We start from the raw sequence: 22307 nt of genomic DNA on the forward strand, positions 1-22307 counted from the left end.
GGATCATGTAGGTGCTGGGAAGGGATTTGAACTTTCCTTTGGGTGGGGAAAACCTGGAAGCTTTCAGATTCGGATTTTCCCAGATGTGCCAATATGGCATCTCTAATAAAATGGAAGTTTGAGGAACTTCAAGCCTCAGAGTCTTCTTTCGTTGGGGGTGTCGCTTGGAGCCCTGACAAGTCATTTTCTCTCAGCCCTCGGAAGGAGGCAACGGTGAACCACTTCTGAAAAACCTTACCAAGAAAACAGCAGGGACTAGGAACTAATCCAGGCGTTCAACAGGAGAAGACTGACTTGAAGGCCCTCAAATAATAAGAAATAACTGAAAATAATCAAATTAAATCAGGACTCCAGTTCATGGTCATTCAGTGTGCAATAGTTAGCCACCATGAATATATTCATGCACTGGCCTCTTAATTACCGGTAGTCCTCGACTTACTTACCTCGATTCACTTAGTGACCATTTGATGTTGCAACAGCACTGGAAAAAGGGACTTTTGACCGTTTTTCACACCCAACGACCATTGCAGCATCCCCATGACCACGTGATCAGATATCAGACACTGGATAACTGGCATGTATTTATGGGGTTTGTAGTGTCCCAGGGTCATGTGATCACCTTTTGCGACCTTCTGACACTCACAATAAATGGGGAAGCCAGATTCACTTAACGACCGTGTGACTAACTTAACAACTGCATTGATTTGCTTAAAAACCACGGCAAGAAAGGTTGCAACAGAATAACAGAGTTGGAAGAAACCTTGGAGGTCTTCTAGTCCCTTACAAAGGGGGGAAAAATTCACTTAACAACTGTCTCACTTCACAGCGGATGTTTCAGGCACAATTGTGGTCCTATGTTGAGGACAATCTATACAAGCTAACGTCTCCTCTGGACCAAGGTGAATTTCTGGCCTCAGGAGCTTTTTAGACCCTGGTTGTTACGCCCATTCAGGTGCTGAAATAGGAGCAAAACTCAGGAATCCGTTTTCACAGTGGAGTTCAATCAATTAGAATAAAGCTGGAAGGGACCTCGGAGGTCTTCTAGTCCAACCCCCTGCTCAAGCAGGAGACCCTACACCCGTGATGGCGAACCTATGGCACATGTGCCACAGGTGACATGCGGAGCCATTTGTTAGGGCACGCATGGCGTTGCCCTGTCAGCTCCAGCGCGCATGCTGGCCAGCTGACTTCGGACTTCGTTTGAGGCCGTTTTTCAGCCTCCGGAGTGCAAAAAACAGCCCCTACGGACAAACTGGAAGTTCGGGAACGGACTTCCAGTTTGCCTGTAGGCCCAGTTTTTCGCCCTCCGGAGGCTTCAGGGAAGCTCCTGAAGCCTCTGGGGGAGTCTCCGGTGGGTGGGGAGGCTGTTTTCACCCTCCCCAAGCTCCTAGAAAGCCTCTGGAAAACAGTGCACCAAAAGCGGGGGGTATCACGCTGGTCGTGTGCGCATGAGCGTGGGGGGTTGGGTGCATAGCGTTATGGGTGTGGCACGCCCACACACGACCCCGCTGCGCACCCCCCGCTTTTGGCATGCAATGCAAAAAAGGTTAGGCATCACTGCCCTATACCATTTCGGACAAGTGGCTGTCCAGTCTCTTCTCAAAATCCTCCAGTGATGAAGCACCCACAACTTCTGAAGGCAAAGCTGTTCCACTGGTTAATCGTCCTCACTGTTAAGAAGTTTCTCCTTAATTCCAGGTTGCTTCTCTCCTTGGTTAATTTCCATCCATTGTTTCTTGTCCTGCCTTCTGGTGCTTTGGAAAATAAGTTGACCCCCCTCTTCTTTGTGGCAGCCCCTCAAATACTGGAACACTGCTATCATGTCATCCCTAGTCCTTTTTTTCTCTCTAGACCATCCAAAGCCAAATCCTTCCATCTTTCTTCATGTGTTTTAGTCTCCAGGCCTTTAATCATCTTAGTTGCTCTTCTCTGCACTTTTTCCAAAGCCCCAACCTCTTTTTTGTAATGTGGTGACCAAAACTGGATGTGGTATTCCAGGTGCGGCCTTACTAAGGCTTTATAAAGAGGTATTAATAGTTCAGGTGATTTTGATTTGATCGAATACTTCACATTAAGTTTTCCTTCCTCTTCTAAACCCCAAAGGGGCTCAATGTCGCAGAGGGAAGGCCGCTTCCTGAGCCAAAAATTATTTTCCTAAATATCCGTTTCTTGAAAAAAACCACTTGCTGGAAAACAAACCTTCATGAGTAAGAGGGCATCGACGAGGCACCAGTTCTTAAGTGCTCGATCAATGCAGAGAGGTTGGCGCTGTGCTGGGGTGTGGGTGGCTTGTTCTGAAATGAACCCTGGGTTGCTTTGCTTGCAATAGCAAGTAGCTTTCCCCCCCCCCCTTTTTTTTGTCAGCTTCTGCCTACATTTATTTTTCACCTCTTATACAGCAGAAGATAATTTTATATCCTTCCATTCCAACAACGAGTCCCAGGCTTTGCAGCCTGTGTTCAATTAATTGATTGCTTTCCCCATTTCGGCTCTCAGCTCAGCACTTTAAGCCATTGTGTGTCAAACACAGCTTAGTTGCCGGCTAACAATGCCATTGATGCGAGCACAACCACATACCTGAGAGTACCATTACATAGTTTTACTTAATGAGAAGGTTAATCGGATTCGGCTTAACATTGCAAACAGGAGACCTTAATTGTTCCTTCAGATTCTCTTTGCCTTTTGGCGGAGTGCAATAGCAGCACTTCTTCCTTTTCTACATTTCAACAAGAAAAACCCAATGCACAGGTATAAGTTTAGGACGTACCTGGCTCAATAGCAGTAACTGTGAGAGGGATCTTGGAGTCTTAGTGGACAGTCACTTAAATATGAGCCAGCAGTGTGCGGCAGCTGCCAAAAAAGCCAACACAGTTCTAGGCTTCATTAACGATGGATAGAATCAAGATCACGTGAAGTGTTAACGCCACTTTATAATGCCTTGGTAAGGCCAGACTTGGAATACTGCATTCAGTTTTGGTCCCCACACTATAAAAAAGATGCGGAGACTCTAGAAAGAGTGCAGAGAAGAGCAACAAAGAGGATTAGGGGACTGGAGGCTAAAACATATGAAGAACGGTTGTTGGAATTGTATATGTCTATTTTAATGAAAAGAAGGACTAGGGGAGACATGATAGCAGTGTTCCGATATCTGAGGGGCTGCCACAAAGAAGAGGGAGTCAAGCTATTCTCCAAGGCACCTGAGGGCAGGACAAGAAACCACAGATGGAAACTGATCAAGGACAGAAACAACCTAGAACTAAGGAGACATTTCCTGACTGTTAGAACAATTAATCAGTGGAATAGCTTTGCCTTTAGAAGTTGTGAGTGCTTCATTATTGGAGGCTTTTAAGAAGAGATTGGAAAACATTTGTCTGAAATGGTATAGGATTTCCTGTCTGAGAAGAGGGTTGGACTAGAAAACCTCCAAGGTCCCTTCCAACTCTGTTATTCTGCTCTTCTCAGGGGGAGAAAATATTTAAAAAGCACATAAAGGCCTGTTAAGTGCTTCCTGGAAACTGGTAAGAGGCTGATCAAGCAATTTTTTGGGGGAGAAATCTTTCAGAAGGCAGACAAGGCCACATAAAGTTACCCAGCCAGGAAAAATAAAACAAAAAACGAAAACCAAGAAAACAATGGGAAGACTTCTATCAGAACTCACTTTGTGCAACTAATGTATTAGGTACAGTAATAAACCTGGGAAAAGTTTATTATCATCACCTCATGCAGGCTGAATCCAACCTGCTGAACCAAAAACATTTGGCTTCATTCATGTTTGTTCCTTTACAATTCTCTCTTATTGTGGCCAAGCAGGCGAATTAAATTAAAATTTGGAAATCAGTGTCCTGAAACAGGGATCTCCAACTCCTGGGCCGTGGGCCCGTTCAAAATTGGGCTGCAGAAGCAGTGAGTGAGCATGCATGCAGCTCCACATGTGAGCAGCGGGCAAATGTGCACGCAAAGTTTCATTTTTGCTGACAGAAACATTGCAGGCAGGTCCTTCACTGTTTCGAGGGTAGCCCCGCGGGCCAGATCTAAGCACCCCGCGAGCCGGACCTAAGTATCCCGTGGGCCGGATCTAAGTACCCCGTGGGCCAGATCTGGCCTCCCGGCCTTGATTTTAACAGTCATGGGGTGACTGACTTTCAACTGCACTGGGTTGTGATGGAAATTTTGGTTCTAATTTTAGTTCAATAATATATTGAATATCTCAGGGGCTGCCACAAAGAAGAGGGAGTCAAGCTATTCTCCAAGGCACCTGAGGGTAGAACAAGAAGCAATGGGTGGAAACTAATCAAGGAGAGAAGCAACCTAGAACTAAGGAGAAATGTCCTGACTGTGAGAACAATTAACCAGAGGCACAATTTGCCTACAGAAGTTGTGAGCGCTCCAATATTGGAGGTTTTTAAGAAGAGATTGGATAACCATTTGCCTGAAATGGTATAGGGCAGTGATGGCTAACCTTTTCTGGAGTGAGCGCCCAAAGCGCAAGCGCAAAGGTGAGCCAAGGTGGCGCAGTGGTTAAATGCAGCACTGCAGGCTACTGCTAGATCAGCAGTTCAGCGGTTCAAATCCCACCGGCTCAGGGTTGACTCAGCCTTCCATCCTTCCGAGGTGGGTAAAATGAGGACCCAGATTGTTGGGGGCAATATGCTGACTCTCTGTAAACCGCTTAGAGAGGGCTGAAAGCCCTATGAAGCGGTATATAAGTCTACTGCTATTGCTATTGCTATTGCATGCCCCCCCACATGCATGCGCCCCCTGCACGTGTTCCACCTCTTCCACCTCTGCCCCCTCCTGTGCATACACATCAGAGACCCTACAACCAGCTGGCTGTCAGGAGGTGCGTGCGCATGCGCAGTAGAGCTGAACTAGGGCGACGACTTGCATCCCAACACAGAGAGTGCTGTGTGCCACCTGTAGCACATATGCCATAGATTCCCCACAATGGGTGTAGGGTTTCCTGCCTAAGCAAGGGGTTGGACTAGAAACCTCCAAGGTCCCTTCGAATTGTTTCCTATTCCTATTCCTATTCCTATCCTATCCTATCCTGCCCTACCCTACCCTACCCTACCCTACTGTTCTGTTCCAAGCCTCTAATATATACTGACGCAGACTTGGCTGTCTGCCACAACTAAGGAGGGAGATAAGCAACCCCTTAGCTAGGAGCCCAGAAAATTATCTCTATGAAAACAAGGCTTGAACTCATGAAATTCTCCCAATCTTTCACTACGCCTCGATTAGTAAACTGTTGTTTCCTGCAAAATTCCCCTCCCATCGACCCACCTGTAAGCTCTCCGAGAGGGGCCAATCAGTAGCCACCTGTTCCTATTTCCTTCTGTGAGCCTTTTCCCAAAGCTGCTCCCTCCTCCTCGCAGCCCTACTCATACTTACGTCAGGGACAGCCTCCCTTTGTTCTTCCTCACTGCCCCCTGACTTAGATGCCATCTGGTGGCCAACAGGCCTCTCTAGTCCCTGTTCTGACTCCGAACACCCCCCAGAGTCTTCCTCAGCCTCCAGGAAAGTCCCATAGTGTTCATCACCGTCAGATTCTACCAACAGCTCAGCTGGCCGCTGTTGAGCCACAACACCTACCCTACCCTACCTTACTCTATTATTTTCCTATTCCTATTCCAGATAGAGATAGTGGATTCCTCAATCTGGCCTATAGATGTTAAACCATAAAGAACCCAGTTTGGAAGAAATGTCACCTATCACTGTTGGTTTTAGGCCCAACACTGCTTTATGGAGGACATAATGTGATTGAGCACCCAGAAACACAGAAGCAATCCCATACAAGCTGCAGCGATTCACTTAACAACTAGAATAGAAAAACAAGAGTTGGAAGGGACCTTGGAGGTCTTCTAGTCCAACCCCCTGCTTAGGCAGGAAACCCTACACCACTTCAGACAAATGATCATCCAACATCTTCTTTAAAAAAAAAATTGTGGCAGGAAAAGTCGTAAAAGGGATTAAAATTCACTTAACAAATGTCTCACTTAAGCAAGTGAGTCGTAAGTCAAGGGCTACTTGTGGTTTGCTTCCAGTCATCTCCAGGTCAAGTGTTTCCCCTTCCTCCTGTCAAAATTGAAGTTGGATTTTCGGTGAACGGTTAATCCTAAATACTACATCCCGCCCTGTCACTTGCTATTATACAATGCCTGCCAGAGAATTCCCTTGTTGCTTCCCGAAACACAACACGGTCACGTCCATGAAATCAGCAGCAGCTGAGCTCAACCCAAGCCAGACTTTGAATTTGGTGTTAAAATATTAATTAACGATAGGAGGCTTGATACATAAATATCGCACGGACAAATTAACGTCGCTCGGGAGCCTTCTTTTCTACACTGCAGTTTCTGCAAACAACAACCGCACATTGTCTAAATTAAGCTTCTGGGATGTGACCAGGAAAAAAGCCACCACATTATTGTTTCATATTCATATTCTCTCTCTCTCACACACACACACATACAAACACACACACACACACACAAACAGATAGGAGCTGCTAGATGGCAACCCACATTTACAGACAATGGTGAAATCTATTTTTTTTTTACTACTGGTTCTGTGGGCATGGCTTGGGCGTGACTTGATGGGGTCATGTGATTTTGTAGTCATGTAACTAGGGGATCAAAAGACAGAAACTCACTTTAACAATGTCTTGCTGGAGCAGGGTTGGACTAGATGACCTCCAGATCCCTTCCAGCCCTGGATTATCCTCTGAAGCTGCGTCTAATGCCAGGTTTGTAGTGCTTCCTTTCTCTCCTTTTCCCTCCCTCCCCCCCTTTCTTTCTTTTTCTTTCTTTCTGTTTCTTTCTCCTTTCTTCCTTCCTTCCTTTCTTTCTCTCTCTGTCTCCATCTTTCTCTGTCTCTCTCTTTCTTTACTTCTTTCTTTCTCAGCAAAACCCCCACACACCCCGTTTTTGGCCTAGCAGGCTATCTATCTATCTATCTATCTATCTATCTATCTATCTATCTATCTATCTATCTATCTATCTATCTATCTATCTATCTATCTATCTAATCTAATCTAATCTAATCTATCTATCTATCTATCTATCTAATCTATCTATCTATCTATCTATCTATCTATCTAATCTAATCTTATCTATCTATCTATCTATCTATCTATCTATCTATCTATCTATCTAATCTAATCTATCTATCTATCTATCTAATCTAATCTATCTAATCTAATCTAATCTTATCTATCTATCTATCTATCTATCATCTATCTATCTATCTATCTATCTATCTATCTATCTATCTATCTATCTATCTATCTATCTATCTATCTATCATCTATCATCCAATCCATCATCTACCATCTACATCTATCACTTTCTTTCTCTCTGTTTATCCCATCCCCCCTCCCTCCTCCACCCACCCACCCATCCACCCATTTTTTACTACTGGGTCGGCCGAACTGGCCTGAACTGGCCTGAACATTTCACCTCTGGTTTTACCCCCTTTTCTGCCAAAATAGGACACCCCTCTAGAAAGTGAATTCATTTTGGTCAACTGGTCTGGTGCTTTCTCACTCTCTCTCTCTCTCTCTTTTTTAGGTCATCTTTCATTCTGCCTGTTTTCTATTTCTAGACTAGAGGAAAAGGAAGTGTCCTGAGGGAGAAAGAGGGGGGGGCGAGAGGGGGGAGGACAGACGTGTAAATGGATCAACTCATTTTCTTTAAAGTTACATATAATACAAGGAGACTGGTTTGGTTGAGCGGGGAGAAGGTGTGTGTGTGAGCTGGAGCAAATACAAAAGCCATAAGGATTCCAGTGATTAAAACTGGCACCTTGGTGGAAACTGTTCCAGAATAGAACGCTCTTATCTCGGAAGTATTAAAATGATGCAGTGGATAAATAATTGAAAGATGATTCAATGCAGAGCCAACACTTACGAGGCCCCTAATGTTTCCCATCCTCTCTCTTTTCTCATTTCTTCTCTGCTACCACGTGAAAAACTGTTACAGTTTATAAGGTGCAATCCAAGAAAAGTGAAGCTCTTTATATATCCCATCCATTTAAATTGAATCTTGTGCTTAAATAAATCCTTTGTATCAAGAAGCTACTTAACAAGCAAAGATTTCTCTGTCTGTCTGTCTGTCTGTCTGTCTATCTATCTATCTATCTATCATCCAATCCATAATCTACCATCTACATCTATCTGTCTTTCTTTCTGTCTGTCTATCCCATCCCTCCCTCCCTCCTCCACTCACTCACCCACCCACCCACCAATCAATCAATCAATCAATCAACCAATCAATCAATCAATCAATCCATATCTACTAAATCTGTCTGTCTGTCTGTCTGTCTGTCTGTCTATCTATCTATCTATCTATCTATCTATCTATCTATCTATCCATCCATCCATCCATCCATCCATCCATCCATCCATATCTCTCTACCTGTCCATATCTATCTATCCATCCATCCATCCATCCAATCCATCATCTACCATACACATCTATCTGTCTTTCTTTCTGTCTGTCTATCCCATCCCTCCCTCCTCCACTCACCTACTCACCCATCAAAATCAATCAATCAATCAATCAATCCATATCTACTAAATCTGTCTATCTATATCTATCATCTATATCTATCTATCCATCCATCCATCCATCCATCCATCCATCCATCCATCCATCCATCCATCCATCCATCCATATCTATCTGCCCTTCTCTCTCTCTCTCTTTCTCTCTCTCTCCCTCCCTCCCTATCCATCTATTTATCTATATCTATCTATCTGTCTATCTATCTATCTATCTATCTATCTATCAATCAATCTATCAATCATAATCTCATATTCATTATTTTTTATAACTAACCCAAGTCAGTGAACATACCCAATACTCCTTTCTTCTGTTTTTGCATATAACAACCACCCTGTGAGGTGAGAGAGGGTGGGGGGGACTGGCCCAAAGTCACCAACTCCTAATGTACAATTAGAACTCACAGTCTCTTTGTGATTGATCCAAAGTTATCCAACTGATTTTGATGGCTAAAGTAGGACTAAAAGTCATGGTTTTTGGTTTCTAGCCTGGTGCCTTAGCCACTAGACCAAAGGGGCACAAAGTTGACTCAGCCTTCCATCCTTCCGAGGTGGCTAAAATGAGGAGCCAGATTTTGGGGGGGCAATAGGCTGACTCTGTAAACAGCTCAGAGAGGGCTATAAAAGCAATACGAAGTGGTATATCAATTTAAGGGCTGTTGCTAAACTGAGCTTTTGTGTTTAATGATTTGGCCCCTTTTCCTTCCTCAGCAATACAAATGATCTCTAGTTGATTCTCCGAGATCCTGAATTTGCCTTTGGAAGGTACAGGATTCCAATAATGGATCATCCTTGCAAAGCTTCTAATAGGTGGCTTCTAGAAAATGCTTCTGGAGCTTCTCAGTATGATGGCTAACCATGGATTGCTTCACGTTTTTCAAGTGTCAAAAAGTTTAATCCTACGATGAGAAATACCAAGCACGGTCCAAAGTGCTACAGCTACACACACTCAACTCTTCTCAAGGTATTGTGCAATTGTCACCCTTATGCCTGAGGTAAGAAGCTCAAGGATGTTGAGTTCCAGAGTAGTGTATTGCTTGTGCATACCCTGAACTTCATGTGTGATTATTCAAAAACTATCATGACTCAGCAATAGTAGTAGACTTATGCACAGGTAGCCCTCAACCTACAACCTCAACTGAGCCCAAAATTTATGTTGCGAAGTGAGAAATGTGTTATGTGAATTTCGTCCTATTTTTACAACCTTTCTTGCCACAGCTGCAAAGTGAATCACTGCGGTTGTTAAATTAGTCACACAGTTGTTAAGTGAATCTGGTTTCCTCACTGACTTTGCTTGTAGGGCGTTTGCAAAAGGTGATCACAGGACCCCCGGGACATTGCAACCATCATAAATGGAAGTTGGCTGTCAAGCATCTGAATGTAAATCACATGATGCTGGAACGGTCATTCATGTGAAAACAATGGTCAAAGTAAACTTTTTTCAGTGTTGTTGTAACTTCAGTCACCAAATGAACTGTTGTAAGTCTGTTTCATAGTGCTTTTATAGCCCTCTCTAAGTGGTTTACAGGGTCAGCCTATTGTCCCCCAACAATCTGGGTCTCGTTTGACTGACCTTGGAAGGATGGAAGGCTGAGCTAACCTTGAGTCTGGTGAGAATCGAACTGCTGGCAGTGGGCAGAGTCAGCCTGCAATATTGCATTCCAACCACTGCGGCTGATTAGTGAGTAGACCTATTTCGGTAGGATCTTTTAGCGGGTGGTTATGAAATGTCTTCAAAGAAAAACCAGAAAGTCCAGTTGCCTCTTGAAAAAAAGCATCTTTGGGATGGTTGCAGCAATATTTCTCAATCTTGGCAATTTTAAAGCAGGTGGACTTCAACTCCCAGCATTCCATAGCTGGCTGGGGAATTAACAGAATAACAGAGTTGGAAGGGACATTGGAGGTCTTCTAGTCCAACACTCTACTCAGGTAAGAAACCATATATCAATCTGGATAAATGGCTGTCCAATCTCTTCTTAAAAGCCTCCAGTGCTGGAGCACCGACAACTTCTGGAGGCAAGCAGTTCCACTGGTTAATTGTTCTAACTGTCAGGAAATTTCTCCTATGGAACTTGAAGTCCACAGATCTCAAAATTGCCAAGGTTGAGAAACATAGGTTTACAGCATAAGTCTCCACATAAGTGGAAACTTTAAGCTCCCAGAATTCTCCAGCCAGCCATGGAAAGATGGGAGCCATGCTGGCTGAGAAATTCTGGGATTTCAAGGCCACGGATCTTTAAAGTAACCAAGGCTGAGAAACATTGGTCTATATAGTGGGGTTCCCAACTGGGGGTGCAAGACAATATTCCAGGGGGTGCGAAAACCTGGGTTTAGAAGTTTCAAAATTATAGTGTATGTGTATAATTAAAAAGGTAAAGGTTCCTCTTGCACATATGTGCTAGTCGTTCCCGACTCTAGGGGGCAGTGCTCATCTCTGTTTCAAAGCTGAAGAGCCAGCGCTGTCTGAAGATGTCTCTGTGGTCATGTGGCTGGCATGACTAAACGCTGAAGGCGCACAGAACACTGTTACTTTCCCACCAAAGGTGGTCCCTATTTTTCTACTCACATTTTTTACATGCTTTCAAACTGCTAGGTTGGCAGAAGCTGGGACAAATAACGGGAGCTCACTCCGTTATGTGGCGCTAGGGATTCGAACTGCCAAACTGTCGACCTTTCTGATCGACAAGCTCAGCATCTTATGCATATAATTATTTTTTAAGGGGTGCGAGAATATATCAGTGTGGGGTATAGAAAAGGTCTGGAACCTCTGGTCTATAGGATGGAGATTTGGGGTGGTTGGATTCAGGCTTGGGGAGAGCACACCTCTCCCCAAATTGCAGGAGAACATATTTGGAAGTGGAAACCCCCAAGGAAAAACGATATGGACTCAGATGAGTCTTAGCCTGATCCACCAAGATTCTTCCCAACATTCAAGCCACGGTGGCGCAGTGGTTAAATGCAGCACTGCAGGCTACTGCTAGATCAGCAGGTCAGCGGTTCAAATCTCACCGGCTCAGGGTTGACTCAGCCTTCCATCCTTCCGAGGTGGGTAAAATGAGGACCCAGATTGTTGGGGGCAATATGCTGACTCTCTGTAAACCGCTTAGAGAGGGCTGAAAGCCCTATGAAGCGGTATATAAGTCTACTGCTATTGCTATTGCTATTCACAGGTTTTCAACTCTCTTCAACAACATTTCCTTATAAGGCACTTAAGATGCATGGATTCCCAATTCCTTAGTCTGACCTAAGGTCCTCTCCCTCACTCCCTTCTTAGGGTGCACACTCATTCGCACATCCCAAACGCCCCATGGACCCAGATATGTGTGCCAAACATTAAACAGGATTGGCTTGTTCACTTAGCCCCCTCCCCCCCATTGTCCAGGTTCTCACAGTATATCAAAACCATGCCTGACCCATACAGTCCGAGTGCCTGCATACGCACTGAACCGAGAATTCACCAACTATGTTTTCGTTTATCATGTTTGCAAACGCCGCGGCCAACTATCCACAAATGTTTCCAGGCTGCCAGATGCCTCATTCACAACCCCCTCCTCCTCAGCCCCTTCAGCATCCACATGCTCACAACAACATCCAAACGCAACACACCCAGGACACTTCAGCGCCCACTTGCTCGAAATCCCAAATCCTGTACAAACAGACGGTCCTACCCAATTCCTCACACACGGGCCCGGACAAATGCCATCTGCTTCCCACAGCAAAAGAGAGCGTTTGTCTGCTTCCCGCATATTCGGGTACCCCGAGGACAATCAAAGCATACGACAATTTCTTATGAAATCTTAAACCCAATGCTCGTTTTTTTTCCAAGTCTCTGCCTATCATGACATCATCCCCATTTTGGCTCTCCCCTACCTGCACAATCTCACACACAATTTCACGCGCTTCACGGCACATCCCAAGTTAAAAAAAAAAATCACCTGGACGTTAGAGTCACACCTTGGGATTCGCCCAAACCCACATGGGGTTGTATTATTTTTGCTAGAGTTTCTCCTCTTTCACACACACATATGCAACACACAGACACACACACAGACACACACACAATGTCCCATCTCTCTCTCTCTCTCTCTCTCCCATGTCTATTGATATTATTTCCTGATTGCTTATTTGTACCCTATGACTATCATTAAGTGTTGTACCTTATGATTTTTGATAAATGTATCTTGTCTTTTTATATACATTGAGAGCATCTGCACCAAAGACAAATTCCTTGTGTGTCCAATCACACTTGGCCAATAAAGAATTCTATTCTGTTCTATTCTATTCTATTCTATTTTTAAAAAAAATAATTTTATTGAACTTATTTAAACATTAAAAGCAAAACACAAATTTCCACTCATTACAGCCTTTCCGTATCGGTATCATTAATATCATTCATCTTTACATAAGCTCCACGTCTATATTCTCTAGTATTATCTATATTAGGTCATCGCTTAAAATAATATCTACAGATATATACAGTGTTATCGTATTTATTGTAGACAATACTTAATTCTCATACAGTATTTTTGCATCTATCGCCCAGCCATTTATACCATCTACTCCACACTTTATAATACTCCCGATTCTTCTCTATCCCTCAATTCCATGGTCAACCTATCCATCTATTATTCTATTCTATTCTATTCTATTCTATTCTATTCTATTCTATTCTATTCTATTCCAGTCTGTCTGTCTCTCTCTCTCAGCAACACGCACACATGTGCCAGCCCTTGTATCCATGACATCCACGCAAACATCTCATCAGGCTGCCACCTCTCCCCTCCAGCCCACCTTTGCCTCTTTTGATCCCCGGCCGCTTTACGAGACAAAGCGACATGCGATAAACCCCCGCAGGTCGTAAAAGCGGGCCTTATCCATTTCGCAGATCCCGGTTTTTCGGAGGAGGGAGGGGGGGAGGCGGCCGGCCGATATTCTGCACTCCACCCACCCCCAAGCCGCTTTCCCTGGGGTGACATCCCTGCACGGCCACGTGCGGCACATCCTTGCAGAGATGCAACCCTTGCAGAGATGCAACGTAGCTGCATCCCAAACCGTCTGCGGGACCGAGAGCCGACCCCTTCCCTTTACGGGGCATTTAGCAGGCGCCCCCCCCTCTTCCCGATCGGACTTCAAATGCACCCTTTTGCAACTCAGCATCGCCTCTTTCCCCTTGTGCATGCTCTCTCCTCTCCTCCCTCGCCAATGCACCTCTGGGCTTGCGTGGGAATTACACGCGTGGGATTTTGCTAGCCCCGCGCGCTCCGGCTGGTTTACCCCACCCTCCTCCCGGGCTTGGAGAGGGTGGGTGGAGATGGGGGTCTTCCGTGGCACACGCACGCACGCGCGATTCCCTCCCCCGCGTGTTTTCCCCCCACTCCGCCCCCCCCCCCAATGCCTCCAGGGCGCTTCTTCACCTGTTTTCTCCGAGGACATCGCGGCGGCTTGGCGAGGCGGAGGGTGGATTTTGGGGGGAGCAGAGGGATGGGGTGGGGAAAGAGACCTGAGAGATGGGAGGGAGGATTTCTGCGTCAGCAGCCCCCTTTCCAAAGGCGCCCTCCTCTCTCTCTCTCTCTCCGAGAGAACCACGCGGTCCTGACTTGCGAAGATGCGGTTTGCCAATTGTGGAACGGGGAGGAAACAGAGCAAATTAAAGGAACAGGCGACTCTCCTCTTCGTCCCCCCCAACCCGTTAGATTGGACTCAAACCGCCTCTTGTTTTTCCGCTCCCCCCCCCACCCTTCTCCAGCTAGGTTGTCGGAGGGTCAGACTCTGCGTTTGGCGCTGTTCAGACGCGACACGCACACACGCGCACCGTTGGCAAACTCACAAGCCCTGGCTTTCCCGGGTGTCCGCGCTGATAAGGAGGACGATGCAGCAAGGGGAAAAGACCGGGGGCCGCTTGTTTCTCCAGACTCCAGAAGGGTGTCAGGATCCTCGCACCCGTTGGGGCGGGGGGGGGGTTAGACTAGAAGACCTTCAAAGGGCCCTTCCTTCCAACTTTGGGATTTCTCCACCCGTGTTTGCCTGGGGGTGCTCCCGGATTGCAGGAGCTGATATGGTAGCAATAAGCATTCAGCAGGATAGCAATAAGGTAGCCACAACCCCTTAGAGTGTTATACCGCTTGCCAGTGCTTTTACATCCCTCTCTTCAGAAGTTTATAGTGTCAGCATATTTCCCCCCCCCCCCCAAACAATCTGGGTCCTCATTTTACCAACTTCGGAAGGATGGATGGCTGAGTTAACCTTGAGACTGGTGAGACTCGAACTGCTGGTCACCAGAAGTAGAAGTACTGCATTCTAACCACTCCGCCACCACGGTTTTTATGACACTGATCTTGTGGTGGTTAGGCTTCCAATTCATGTTTCCTGAACAGGAATCAATCTATCTATCTATCTATCTATCTATCTATCTATCTATCTATCTATCTATCTATCTATCTATCTATCTATCTATCTATCTATCTATCTATCTATCTATCATCTATCTATCTATCTATCATCTACCTACCTACCTACCTACCTACCTACCTATCATCCATCCATCCATCCATCCATCCATCCATCCATCCATCCATCCATCCATCCATCCATCCATCCATCTATCTATCTATCTATCTATATAATCTATCTATATCTAACACACACACACACACACACACATAAGGCAAATACCACTCACTCATCAGGAAATCTCTAGAATTGTAAAGCCTACAGACTTGAAATTTGGCACCTATGTTCCTCTTGGCTTCTAGGCGCTTGCTAAGAAAGGATTTTCACAAAACGTCCTGTTTTTCCCTCATTTTTGCCCTCCCCAGCTCCCAGGAGCGCTCTGGAAGCCTCCTAAAGGCTATGCACAGCCATTTTCCAAAGTGGGTGGGGTTTCCGGAGGCCCAAAATGCTGCATTCATTGTATAAGACGCACCCAGATTTTCACCCTTTTTTGAATGAAAAAGGTGCATCTTATACTGCAAAAAACATGGTAAGTCACCTGACAACAGGGACGCTGCAATGGTCATAAGTGTGAAAAATGGTCACAAGTGTGAAAAATGGTCACAAGTGTGAAAAATGGTCACAAGTGTGAAAAATGGTCACAAGTGTGAAAAATGGTCAAAAATGATTTCAGTGCCGTTCTAACTTTGAAAGGTCACTAAGTAAGCTATTGTACGTTGAGGACTACCTGTATTGGATCTACATGGCTGATTCATGTGGTTGGCACCAAAACTGCAGATGAACTTTGTGTTAATCTTGTAAGAAAGCTTGGGCTCCGTGCTTTTAAATTCCTGAGGTTGCATCATCATGTTCAGTTGAAAGGGAAGCATTTAAATGCAATAATAGAAAACTGCAATTGCATTTTTATTCCAGGAGGGGAACACATCAATGGCAAAAGACGTGCCCAGCATACAGGCAGCCCTCCATTTACAACAGAACATTTAGCAGCCGTTCCCCATTACAGTGGCACCCCAAAAAAGGGACTTGTGACTGTGTTCCACACTTACAACCATGGCAGCGTGCCCTTGGTCACGTAGTCAAAATTTCGAGGCTTAGGCAACTGGTTCATATTTGTTCATATTTTTCACACATGTGACCCTTGCAGCATCTCCATGGTCACGTGATTTGCATTTGGAGGCTTGAGAATTGACTCAGAGGGCAGGACGAGGAAGAATGGTTGGAAACTAATCAAAGAGAGAAGCAACCTGGAATTGAGGAAAAACTTTCTAACAGTGAGGACAATTAACCAGTGGAACTGCTTTGCCTTCAGAAATTGTGAGTGCTTTAGGTTTTTTTTAAAGAAGTTATATGAAATTATATAGGTTCTCCTGCTTGAGAAATTCTTTATTCTATTCTATTCTTTATTCTTATTCTCTATGCTATTCTTATTAATTCTATTCTAAATTCTTTATTCTATTATCTTCTTTATTCTTATTCTCTATTCTTTATTCTATACTATACTTATTCTTTATTCTATTATATTCTTATTCTCTATTCTATTCTTATTAATTCTGTTCTATATTCTATTTATTCTTTATTCTATTCCTATTCTTTATTCTATTCTAAATTCTTTATTCTATTATCTTCTTTATTCTTATTCTCTATTCAATTCTCTATTCTTTATTCTATACTTATTCTTTATTCTATTATATTCTTATTCTCTATTCTATTCTTATTAATTCTGTTCTATATTCTATTTATTCTTATTCTTTATTCTATTCTAAATTCTTTATTCTATTATCTTCTTTATTATTCTCTATTCTATTCTCTATTCTTTATTCTATGCTTATTCTTTATTCTATTATATTCTTATTCTCTATTCTATTCTTATTAATTCTGTTCTATATTCTATTTATTCTTTATTCTATTCCTATTCTTTATTCTATTCTAAATTCTTTATTCTATTATCTTTATTCTTATTCTCTATTCAATTCTCTATTCTTTATTCTATACTTATTCTTTATTCTATTATATTCTTATTCTCTATTCTATTCTTATTAATTCTGTTCTATATTCTATTTATTCTTATTCTTTATTCTATTCTAAATTCTTTATTCTATTATCTTTAAGAACTGCAGGGATTTGCTTAACAACAGCGGTTAGAAAGTGGGGCAAAACTCACTGAACCAATTTCTCACTTAGCAACATAAATTTTGGGCTCCATTGTGATCGTAAGTTGAGAACTAGTTGTACTTTAGAAATGCAGTCCAATTTCTTTTTGAATGGCCTGATTCTCCATGGTGTTGTCTCCAGGCACCAATTAGTCAGAGACAATTCCTTAAGTCTTCACGGGGGGCTGTCTCTCCCCACTTGACTTCACGTGCTTTAAAAAAAGACATTGCTTCAATTAAACCAATGATAAAGCATGGGAAGCTGGCATGTTGCAAGTTAAGCTGTAATCGGTAGCCAAGAGGATTCAGCTTTGTCCCAGGGGCTGAGAACCTCTAAGCCAGTGATGGCGAACCTTTTCAGCACCGTGCCCAAACTGGAACGTGTGTGCATGTGAGCGCATGTGCATGCATGTGCACCAAAAACCAAAGACCAGCTGGTTGGCCTGTGCATGCCTGCTTTTGGGGCAGTTTTTGGCCTGTTTTCAGGTTGTTGATCAGGCTGTTTTTGACCCAAAAAATAACCTGAAAACAGCCCCAAAAACCTGGCCTGAAAATGGCTTGTAAAATGGCCTCTTTTTTTGGCCATTTTCAGGCACCCGTGAAGACCTACTGGCTGGCATGCATGTACATGCCGGAAATCAGAAGAGCAGCTGGTGACGGCGCCCTTGCCCCCAGAGAGGGCTCTGCGTGCCACAGGTTTGCCATCACAGCTGTGGGATGAAAAACCCAATTATCCTCAAAACACAGAGACGAGTCTGGTTCACAATTCAAAAAGGTTTATTTATAGAAAAATAACAAGCATTTGCAAAGGCAGCTTTCCAAGTCTCTTCCTAAGTGGATCGAGTAAAGAGCAAAAAATAGCATTCAAACAACACATTTTATACACGCTACTCCTAAGAAATTTCCCCCCTCCTGGTCATTTATTTACATCATTTATTTCATCATTCCATATTCTAAACGCGACAATTTCTTGAGAGGCCCCTATCTCTTATTTGGTTTTTTTCTGGTGCCTTTCATCTGAGCAGATGGCTTCCTATCTAACTTGTATGGAGGCACCTGCAAATGGCTTGGAATAACAAAGGTTATCTTGTCCCATTTACTGAACACATTCTGTGGTTAGCAAAAGCACAGTAACGTACTACATATGTTAGGCAAGAATATAATGGCTTACACATTTAACATTGTAAAAGATTACAAAAGTACTGTATATTTCAGAGTATAAGACGCACCCTTTTCCCTCAAAAAAGAGACTGAGAATCTGGGTGCACCTTATACACTGAATACAGCATTTTTTGGCCTCCCAAAACCCCACCCCTTCACCAAAATGCCTTTAGGAGGCTTTCAGAGTGCTCCTGGATGCTGGGGAGGGCAGAAATTAGTGAAATACAAGCCATTTTTGCTCATTTTTTGCCCCCACCAGCCCCCAGGAGCACTCTACAAGCCTCCTAAAGGCTATGCAAAAAATGGGCCATTTTTGGGAGGTTTGCAGAGTGCAAATTTTTTTTTAAAAAAAATTGCCTCTTCAAAACCTTGGTGGGTCTTATACTCCAGTGCGTCTTATACTCCGAAAAATACAGTAATATCATTTCCTTCACAGCTCTAAGTGGAGGGTAGGCAGAGAACAAGGGCGCCAAGATGGCAAATTCATTTTATTGCAATTGAAACACGGCTACAATTAATGGAATGGTGTTAAGTTTGGTTACTTCCTGTGTATGTAAGAATTTCCTCCATGTGCTGGGTTTAAAGGTACCAACCAGCCTGGGGTGATATGGATACTGGATTGGAAGACCCACCTTTCAACCACAGAATAACAGAGTTGGAAAAAGACCTTGGAGGTCTTCTAGCCCAACCCCCTACTCAAGCAGGAGATCAATACCATTCCAGACAAGTGGCTATCCAATCTCTTCTTAAAACTTTCCAGTATGGAGCATGTTTTGCCTTGAGCACTCTAGTCTTGCTTGGGGCATGCAGTTAACTCAACGCTTAGGTCATCAGTCAGATATTGCTCCATCTCCGAATTTGGATGTAGGGCGCCTGGGTGCCTGTCACTCTTGCAGAGGTGACACCACACCTTAGCTGTACAGGTTTTGGCTATGTGTTCCGTAGATTCACAACATTTGTAGCAGACCATGTACTCCCTCATCAGAGCTTTTTCCTCTCCTCTACGGGCTTCTTTCTAAATTCTCTGCACCTGTTCAAAGGGTGCGAAGACTTGTGAAGTGCACAGAACGGATCTTTATTGGTTGTTGAGGGTTTAATTGGAACTGTCGTTGTGGGTTCCTCACCTGAGTTGTCCCTGGTGGAGTTGGAGACTTGTGTTTTGTGTGCCGACCCAAAGGTTTTTTCTCCTGCACTTTGCCCTGGAATCTTAGTCGAACCATCGTTCTGCCCATACTTTTTGGCAGCTGGGGACCTTCTAAAGCCTTGAACTTTATAATCGTTGCATATCTTTATTTGTTGGGCAACAAAATCTGCGAAGACAGCAAAGGGAGGGTTCCTTTCTTGGTTGTTCGCCGTGTAAACAGAATACAGTTCGATCCCTTTTTCGATTAACGCTTCTGGTAGCTTTCGAACGATAGGTTGCCGCGTCATGTACTGGTTGAGGCACGCCAGTCCTTCCAGGCTGGGATTCTGTTGAGCTACCACTAGTTGCTTAAGGAGGATAGAGAAGGAGCATAACTGGTCAGGGTCATGCAGACTGATGTCAGGGAAATTGTTGACCTGTTTCAAGAGCGCAGCCTCCGTCATCATAGATTTGCCATATCATCAATCGAGTTCTTCCCAAGCTTCTTTACAGGCTGTGATTGGATTACCCAGATAAGCGTAGTAGATTTTTGATACAGATATAGATGCAGTTCACTTGTTGGCCACTAGGGTGCATTGCAAGGCTTTGGAGAAGCAAGCGTAGTTCACTTGTTGGATGCTACTGTGGGAAGTTATCATCCAGCCCTCTCCCAGAAAAATGAAATATCCTTGGAAAAATTGAAAAGGCAGAATATTTCTCTGGATGTGAAAAGAAAGAAACATGTTTTAAAAGACTGTCTTATTTATTTCCCCTTCCCTGTTTATTGTGAGCCGCCCGGAGTCCTTCGGGAGTGGGCGGCATACAAAACTAATAAACAACAAACAACAACAGCATCTGCCTCGCGGCTGCCACTGCCCGATTGGCCTTTGCACACACAAAGTAAACTGATAGTGGGATGGTTGGGGCTTCTTTCCTGCCCCTCATTCCCAGGGCAACTTATCAATTAAGTTCAAAGGATGACTTAGTCAGAGGTCAGATTCTCAGATAATGATCTGAGCTAGCTGACTGCTTTCTTATACAAATTCCTTTCCAGGCTTTTACAACCACTTAAGCAATAAGGCTTTTTCCAGAAGAGGGGGAGGGAATGGTCACACGTGGGTTGTTGTCAAAGCCTGATTGGTCCAAAGACTGAGAGAAAACGCTTAAATACTGGTGCCTTCCAGTCCTATCCCAGTTTCCTCTCAGTCTTTTCTGGTCCAAGAACTGTTGAGAATTACTGGTAGGATTACTTTATTCAATTTGGTCTTATTTGGTTTAATTGGGCATTTAAAAGATTTCTAAATTACTAAATTCAGCAGCTGCGGCCCCAAGGGACAGTTTACTGCCCCAGGTGGTGGGGGAGGGCCCAGTGGGGCATGCTGCCTCCCCCCCGCAGGCCCAGAGTCTCAGCCGTCCCCGGGTGCGGGGGTGCCAGCTCTCCTTTCAGCTGCTGGAGAGGCTGCCTTCTCCCTTAAATAGTCAGGAGATGCAGCAACAGCGCCAGGAGGCGCGTGTGAGCCGCTTGCGGAGCCGCCGTTTGATTAGGGCGGCTGCCGCGTTCTCTCTTCGGCTCGGACCGCTACGAGCATTCCTGGGGGAGGTGGAGCGTGCCTGGGAGCCGCGTGGCCTCCCCCGTCCTTGCCTGCCTCAGCACGGCCTTTCAGCGGGCCATCGGAGCCGCAGATCGAAAATGAAAGTTCCGGCGGCCATGTTGGCTCGGTCGCCACGTGTGCGAGGACCGGGCCTCGACCCAGGTCCATTGGCTGGTGCGGTCTCTTCCTTTGGCATGGCAGGCAGCAGAGAAAGCAGGCCCAGGTCCCGGTGGGGCCTACAGTGGCTTGGAATCCTCCATTCCTTCCGGCTGGACGCGTAAGTGGGGAAATGGAGGGGGGCTTGGAGTTTCCCCAGGGCCAGGTGGCAGACCTGGCGGCAGGTGAGAAAGCCCTTGCAGGGGGAGGGGGAGGGTGTTCCCCCCCCCATGTCTTCCTCTGCCCTGAAGTCCTTCTCGTGGGAGGAGGTCAGGGGCTGCATTGTGCAGGAACAGTATTGTGGCTCGGAGGTTTTCACATTGCAATTAACAGTAAGGTCTAAATAGTTTGAAATAGACCTATACTAGTCTCCCTTTATTATAAGGCTAGCTGATGAGAGCTAAATGGATTGTAATAGACTATACGAGTCTCCCTTATTTGTTTATCAGCTCAAATTCAAATATATATATATATTTGGCTAGCTGATGAGAGCTAAATAGCTTGAAATAGATCTATACTAGTCTCCCTTTATTTATTTATCAGCATAAATATAACAAATATAGCAAAAAGGCAACAGTAAAAAATATTGGGTTTCTGTCTGGATGGTCTCTTGTGACGAGCCGAAGACAGAGAGTTCAGGAGTTCCTGCAGGAGGGGCCTGACTTCGGAAACCCACAAGGTTGTGCCGCCTGGTGGCGGAATTGTTTCAGCCTTGGAGGGGGTGGGGGTTCTCCCTCTCTCAGGTCCCCCTGATCGAGCTTCTCGGTAGGGGGCGGCTTCTGGGTTTCCCTCTGTCCGCGGGTTCCCCGTGTGTTCTTCCCCCTTGTGCTCAGGGGGGGCTTCTTCGAATCTCTTCGGTATGCTCGTCGGCTGGCTCCCTTGTGGCGGTTGTCTCCGCCCGGGTACGTGGAGTTGGGCACCCTGCTCTGAGGTCGTCCCCGTCGCCTCTAAAGGGCGGGGCGGGGCTTCGCCTTGCTCGTGCCTTCTTCCCGTAGGTGGCCACTTCCTTCGCTAAGCTCTGGCATTGGTTGGGCGCGCACCGCGCCCTGCGGCTCCATCGCCAGCGGACCGAGGGGTCCGTAGGTTGAGTCCTTGTGGACTGATCCTCCAGCCGGGGGTC

General features: G+C 44.9%; 1 protein-coding gene across 1 annotated transcript in view; it reads right to left on the reverse strand.

The window, feature by feature from the left end:
• Positions 1-14123, reverse strand: part of PRRT1 (proline rich transmembrane protein 1) — a 35621-nt gene extending 21498 nt beyond the window's left edge. Inside the window, exon 1 of the mRNA XM_087708438.1 lies at positions 13970-14123. Coding sequence (XP_087564564.1) covers positions 13970-13988 — 19 coding nt within the window. The 5' untranslated portion in view covers positions 13989-14123. The remainder of the gene's footprint in view (positions 1-13969) is intronic.
• Positions 14124-22307: the final 8184 nt, after the last annotated feature.

The sequence above is a fragment of the Thamnophis sirtalis genome, unplaced genomic scaffold, assembly GCF_051295495.1.
Source record: "Thamnophis sirtalis isolate CommonGarterSnake01/CBP01778 unplaced genomic scaffold, rThaSir2_p1.2 scaffold_3, whole genome shotgun sequence".
Lineage (NCBI taxonomy): Eukaryota > Metazoa > Chordata > Lepidosauria > Squamata > Natricidae > Thamnophis > Thamnophis sirtalis.